Source organism: Octopus bimaculoides, unplaced genomic scaffold, assembly GCF_001194135.2.
Source record: "Octopus bimaculoides isolate UCB-OBI-ISO-001 unplaced genomic scaffold, ASM119413v2 Scaffold_38852, whole genome shotgun sequence".
Taxonomy (NCBI): Eukaryota; Metazoa; Mollusca; class Cephalopoda; order Octopoda; family Octopodidae; genus Octopus; species Octopus bimaculoides.
This window is the reverse complement of record NW_026345656.1, coordinates 1-7,529: the sequence shown is the minus strand read 5'-3', so window position 1 is coordinate 7,529 and position 7,529 is coordinate 1. Positions and strand designations below refer to the sequence as shown.

The following is a 7,529-nucleotide window of genomic DNA, read 5'->3' as shown; positions in this document are numbered from 1 at the left end:
TTTAACATCTATTTATTTACTTAAGTATATTTCCAGTTAATATTTATGTGTTCGTTAATTATTTAAATCCGTGTCTAATAGAACCATTTAAAGCGTAAATTACCGAAATTTAAATATATACTGTATTTGAAATGAAAGTGCGAATCGTGAGTGAATATGGTTCTTGGGTCTCTGCGTTTTGTGAAAGAAATAGCTGCAATGTAGAACAGACGTAGGCACGTAACACGCAAATATAGATAGATAGATAGATAGATAGATAGATAGATAGATTAATGGAGTAGCATGAAACGTGCGTACTGCAATAACCTTTTAAATTCTTGTTGCTTTTTTGGATTATATATATATATATATATATATATATATATATACACCCAGAACCACACCAATAGATCAGGAGTGAAAAAAACAAACAAACAACAGAATAAGGAAAACATAACAATGGTGTTGCCATAGTGTGCAAACCAGATGTGAAATTTTTTATCAGAATCGATTCCCAGAAAACCGAGAAATCTTAAATTTCACACCTGAGCAATTAGAGGGGGTTCTGGGTGTACAATAGAAAGAAAACATGAATAGATAAAGAATTTATAATAGTTTACAGCTTAGAATCTTTCTGCTTAGACATAATTACATAATTATAAACCTGCTACAATTGAGTTGTTAGAACAGCGTGTATCATAGAAATAATAAAGTAAGAATGTGCGCATATATTTTCTTACAGCTGTTTCGTTAACAGAAACGAATGCATATTTTCAGCAGACGAAGATAAGCCTTACATGTTTTAGAAAACTACTTTTTCTTCAGGGAGGAGTTTAAAAAATAAGGTAGATCTTTAGGAGAGGATTTTAGTAGCTAGCATTTCCATCTTCAAAGTCTGTGTGTGTCAGTCCAATTTTCAGAAATTGTCAACCACACGCTATTTCCATTTATATATATGTATATATATATATATTTGTTTTGCTGTATATCTGCTTTGCATGAAGTCCTCAAGACAAATCCTCTTTTTTTACCTTTTTGTGCTCTTCATCCACCACGCTGTTTACCGTTGGAATTTCATTATTATATCTTACAGATTATGTATCAGGAACGGCCAGAAGTTACGACCCCCTCACGTTAAGTAACTATTCGCGGTCTTCTTGCAATCCAGCTGCAGGGATGCAATCTCACATGACGTCGCACTCCACTAACGGAGCTTCGACAGGTAATTGGCACTCAATGGCTGGCGGTGGATTTCTATATTTCATGTAGATGCATCAAATATGGTTATGTGTGTACGTATGCCTTTGTACAAGTGAATGCATTGATGTGTATGCATGTATGTAAGTAATGTATCTATATATATATGTATGGATATGCGTGTATTTCTGAATGTGTGTACGCAAGCGTAAAGTGTATTTGGAAGTGTGTGTATGTATATGGATAGACATGTATATGTGTATCCTATGTATGCATCAATATTGTACATATACATATGTATATATACATATATATATATATATATACATACATATATACATACACATATATATGCACATATATATACATACAGATACATACATATATATGCACATATACATACATATGCATATATACATACATATGCATATATATATATACATACATATTCATGTACATACAAACATACATCTACATGCATGAATATATATTGATGCATGGTGGCATACATATATGCGTATATGTATGCATATATGAATGGTTAGCTACAAGGATGTGTGTGTGTATATATATATATATATATATATGTGTGTGTGTGTGTGTGTGTGTGTGTTTATCTTTTAATCTGATGTGTTAATCTAAAAGAATATTATCGACAGTCCTCAACGGATGAACGGGCCGAAACTTCGAAGTTACTGTCAATAATATTCTTCTTTAAAAATTATTATATACATATGAATGAATGTCTATGTCACTTCGCAACATCCTCTCATACACACTCGCAATTCTTCATTCTTCTCTGTTACCCGTCCTCTGTGTCTTTTAATTCTTGTGACTATAACTTTTAATCCATTCCTCTTCTTACCCTCCATCTCTCTTTATTCATCTACTTTTTTCCTGTCTGTCTGTCTGTCTGTCACACACTCCACACATTGCAAGCATTCACTGAGACGCTCTCACTAACTCTCGTTTTACTCTCGTTTTTTACTCTCGTATTTTTATTCTCTCCCAGGTCTTATCTCACCAGGAGTATCGGTACCAATACAGGTGCCGGGTGGAGGTCCACAAGATATGAGCACGCATCACATGACTTCCATGACGTCACAATACTGGCCACGCCTACAGTGAACGGCGAAATACAAGATTCATTTGTCCCCACCACCCCCGCTGCCCTCATTGTCTCCCTAACTCTCCAAATTCCTCCCCACCATTCTCTCCACCGCCATATACACAATTTTTTCTCCCATGACTCCCTCTCCGTTTTTCCTCCACTTCAAAATAATTAAGTATGATGATGGTAATGATAATAAATGAAGAAAACTGAGATACGCAGGAAATGAAGGAACTTTGTGTAACACTGACATCAACAAAAACAGAGGTAATAACGAGAATTAAACAACAAGAACGACAACAACTATTATTATTATTACCATTGACACTACTGCTTCCACTGCAACCGTTTGAAACGAAATGAATATCCAACGACACACTAACGAAGTTACAACAAACAACATTTTATACTGAGAGTTGCGTAACACAACATAATGCAACATAATACGAGATATATTTCAAAAAACATGAACGAAATGATAATGCACAGGAACAAGAGCAACAAAACATTAATTAAATGCACAATATGTAAAAAAAATAACGAGCGTGAGATGAGGAGAGGTCACGTGAAAGTGGCACTTATGAGGACAACAACAAAACAGAAACAAACCAAACAAAACTTCTAAGCAATTACTATCAAGCCTTTGGTCAGGGTTTCGATTCCGCCAAATGACAGTGCTCTCTGTATTTCCACTATATACACATGTATATATATATATATATATATATTCACACACATATACACTTACATCTATATATACTTAGAAGTATATTCCTGTTTCTCTGTCTATATATACATACACACACATATATATACAGGTTTCTCTATATGGGTAGTGTGTATATATATGTGTGTGCATGTATATATATATATATATATATATATGACGGATGAGGATTTGGTTTTCAGAGACGGTAGAGGCTGGCTCTTCAGGAATTCTTTTGGTTGCAGGGGATGGTTGGTCAGAGAGAGAGAGTGACGCAGGGTAGCAAAAGGCATAGTTAGGAAACAAAGAACTAATGCAAGCTCCAAAATAATTGACAATTAAAAGAAAACAATTGAATAATAAAAACAATAACAGAAACACTGATAACAACAACAACAACAACAATATATATTACTTAATATAACACTGCAGCGTAATAATAAGGATATATATATATATATATATATATATATATATATATATATATATGTGTGTGTGTGTGTATGTATGTATGTTTTGACGTAATTTTTTGACATAATATTAACATGCCATTAACATGACATTAGCATTGCAAAAAAAAAAAAAAAGAATAAAGATTAACCACAAAAAAAAAGAAATAAAATATGAAAATTACGTTTACGTAACAAAACGTCGTGGAAGGTCACGTGACAACGTTTAAGTCTCTGATGATGATGATGATGATGATTATGATGGATGAGTATGATGATGGCGATGAGAATAGCTGTGTTTGGATTAATAATAATAATAATAATAATGGTTTCTTTTATTAGCTATGATGGCTTGAGACGTTGGTTGGACGAGAACAATGCAGGAAGGATTCTGTAATAATAATGATAATAATATTTTTTTAAAAAGTGGTGTGCTTTGGCCTCACCCAGCTGTTTGTCTCTCAGAGCTAACAGCATTATGTTGTAAGAAAATCATTATGCCCCCAGGGTGGGAGTCGCAAATCTAACCCACCACCGCAACAATAATAATCCTTTCTACTATAAACACGAGGCCTGAGATTTGGGGGAGGGAGCAGGATAGTGGATTACAGCGAATCCAGTGTGCTCGACTGATACTTAATTTATCGACCCCTAATGGATGAAAGGCGAAGTCGACCCCAGCGGAATTTGAACTCAGAACGTAAAGTCGGACGAAATGCCGCTGAACACTTTCTTTTCCTCGCGCCAGCTTCTCGCCTTATATTTGATAATAATAGTAATGATTATGTCGGTAGTAATTTCTTTTATTAGCTACAGGGGCATAGCTGAGGGGGAAATCACAAGAAAGGACAACAATTTGTGCGGGGATTTGCATAAAAGATGGAGAGGAAGAGAGGGGAATAACACGGAATACAAATTATAAGATAAGGTGAGTGATGTAGTCCTCCCAGTAGAGAAGAAACTCCATCTAAGATAGTTCAAGGGACCCGACAGATCCAGAGTTACCCTGACCACCAAATGCACAAGCCCTCTCTCCTGCTCTCCAATCTACAGGCATATACTTAGAGTAAGGCCAATCACTCTAACCATTTTTTTTTGCCATAGTCACACATCTTTTCACAAATTCACTGTGAAATAAGTGATTATATTTCATGAAAATTAATGTTGCCCTTCCCAAGTAAATAAGTTATAAGATTAGCCCTCTCCCGGCCCTAGTGGCCAATAAATGAATTAATAATAAAAATTATTAAGGTGGAGAGCTGGCAGAATCGTTAGCACGCTGGACAAAATGTCTGACGGCGTTTCTTCTCGTTTTACGTTCTGAGTTCAAATTCCGCCGAGGTCGACTTTGCCTTTCATCCTTTCGGGGTCGATGAAATAAATAAGTACCAGTTACGCACTGGGGTCGTGTAATCGACTTACCCCCTGTCTCAAATTTCAGCCTTGGGTCTATAACAGAAACGATTATTATTAAAGCGGTGAGCTGGCAGAATCGTTAGAGCGTCGGACAAAATGCGTAGCCACATTTCGTCCGTCTTTACGTTCTGCTCAGCTGGAAATGGGTGCCAGCCAAGTAATGGCACTCCTTTTTCTATCACTTCTTCCAGTTGTCATATACAGAGTGCCGCTGGGTCAAACGGTGAGACACTGGAGAGTAGAGCGTGAAAGTGTCGCTGGATCAAACGGTGAGACGCGTGAGAGTTGAGCGAGCAAGTGCCACTGGGTCAAACAGCGAGGCACGTGACAGTACAGCTTGGTCAAACAGCGAGGCATGTAAGAGTAGAGCGGGAAAGTGCCGCTGGATCAAATTCCGCCGCGGTCGGCATTGCCTTTTCAGGGTTGATAAAGTAAGTACCAGTTGTGTACTGGGGTCGACGTCATTGACTCTTCTGCCAAATTTTAGTTATTGCACCAATAACAGAAGTTACTATTATTATCATTATTTCATATATGCAGGCAGTCTTTTTAAATACATACCAGCGATTATCTGGGGGAGTTTGATAAAATCAACTATGCCCGCCCTCAAATATTATATGGTATTGTAACTATTTTAGGCCGACTGTGAATGCAACATGGTTGAGTGGTTAGAATGCTTGCCTTTGTTAATCACACAGGAATGAGTTCGATTCCGTTCGGCACCATTAACCAAATCCTCAGGTGCACCAGAGTTTTGTGAGTGAACTCAGATGGAGAAAAAAAAAACTGCGTTGAAACCCACTAAAGTCATTGTAACTAAAGTTATGAAATACCTTGTGGTATTTATCTCAGTTCTTTGCGGTATTATTCAAAAATCCCATCGAGGTCAACTTTACTGTTTTAACCGTTTCGGGGTTGACAAAATAAAGTACCAGTCAAGAACTTGGGTCGATGGATCGTCTTATTCCTTCCCCTCAAAACTGCTGGCCCTATGCTTAAATCAGAAACCATCATTGTTATTTGGTTAATTATAAATCAGTATTATTTAAAATAGCTATAATTTTCTATATATATATATATAAAAGGCCAAGTCGTGTTTTTTTTCTTTTGTTTATTGGTGAAAGGAGAATGCTATGGTTATAACTGTGCTGAGAGAGAGAGAGAGTTACATAGGGGTGGATTATACAAATAGATAGGAAAGAGACTGTCAGAAAGCGATGGTGGAGTAGATAAATGGATAGACAAAAAACTGACAGAGTGGCAGGGAAAGTAAGAGACAGAGAAAAATATTCATCAGTCAACCAGTAAGCATGATAATTAGTAGTCATATGAGCAGGGAAAACAAAAAGGCAAGAAAATGGAGCAAGGCTTGAGCAGAAAGATCATAATTATAATTATTGAAAGGTTAATCAAACCCCATCGTTTTTGACGGGTACTACGCCATTATTATTAACGACAAAATATGGAATAGACAACAAAAGTAATCCAGGTTATAGAATAGCTAGGAATACTTAAATTAGTGTGCTTGGAAAGTCGAAGAATTGTCTAGAGAGCCTTTTTTTATTTTCCTAAAGTTAGTTCTCCTATTATGGGTGCGCAATCCGTGTAAAACGCTATCATTGAGATAAATGTTTGCAAAAACTTTCGAGTAATGCAGGAGGGGGGATTAATCGAAACAATGAAAAAGGGATATGAATGAGAGAAAGATATTGTATTACTTTACGTGCTTCATATAATAAACCTGTAATATCTCGGGGTAAGTTCCTCTTTTCAAATAAAATAAAGTTGAAAGCGAAACCCTCCAACTTGTTTTATTATCGATTACACAGATACAACAACAATAATAGTAGCTTCTAATGATAATAATTATTTCTAAGAAGACAACGACGTTTATTTCTTTAATAATAATAATAATCTATATCGTAAGCAGATCTCAGATTTGATGGGGGACGGTGGAAGGGAACAACCGATTATGTCGTCGACCCCGGAAGAACAAAAAGGAAATCTGACCTTACTTTGATTTGAACATAAAACACTAAAGGTCCAAGTAATCAACCTGGCCCCCTCCTAGCAAAAATTTCAGTCCTTGTGAGCGAAAAGGAAAAGATTATCATTATGTTCACTACGACAGTAAATTGGCGGTAAGCGAGATAGAGCAAAACTAATGACAAAAACAACGTTGATACCAACAGAAACACCAGAGTTACTACTACTACAAACAATAATAATATTACTAGGAGTAATAATACTGACAATTTCTTATATTTGCCGATATATAGTTTTAGAGAAATAACCAATTTTCAAGAACTCATCGATGAAAATCCACTATCACATATAGAAAAATTAATAATTAAAAGCACAATAAATGAGTATAATATAAAGTAAAGTAAATATCATAAGATAAATATAATAAAAAAATTACACGTGTTTCATAACTAATTTTCAAATAGAAAAGAAATTTAAATCGATTAAAATCAATTGAAATTATCGAAAATAAATTCTATTCAAAAATATAGAATCTCGTCAGATCGTAAGTAGGACAATAATTAGATATATATATCTCAACCAACAATAAGTACTAAATGAATTATATAAAGGTAGAAAAATTATTTTTAAAATATAATAATAACCATTCAATAATCATCCATTATAATAACATGTATATTATATA

General features: G+C 35.2%; 1 protein-coding gene across 2 annotated transcripts in view; it reads left to right on the top strand.

Annotated features, from left to right (window-relative positions):
- The window catches only part of LOC106874021 (paired box protein Pax-6), a 22,774-nt gene extending 16,119 nt beyond the window's left edge, over positions 1 to 6,655 (top strand). Inside the window, exons 5-6 of one of the 2 annotated variants that reach the window (XM_014921581.2) lie at positions 1,073 to 1,201; positions 2,189 to 6,655. In XM_014921581.2, the coding sequence (XP_014777067.1) occupies positions 1,073 to 1,201; positions 2,189 to 2,304 (245 nt within the window). In that variant the 3' untranslated portion in view covers positions 2,305 to 6,655. Of the gene's footprint in view, positions 1 to 1,072; positions 1,272 to 2,188 lie in introns of both variants that reach the window. The other variant, XM_014921582.2, reaches the window with a different exon arrangement.
- Positions 6,656 to 7,529: the final 874 nt, after the last annotated feature.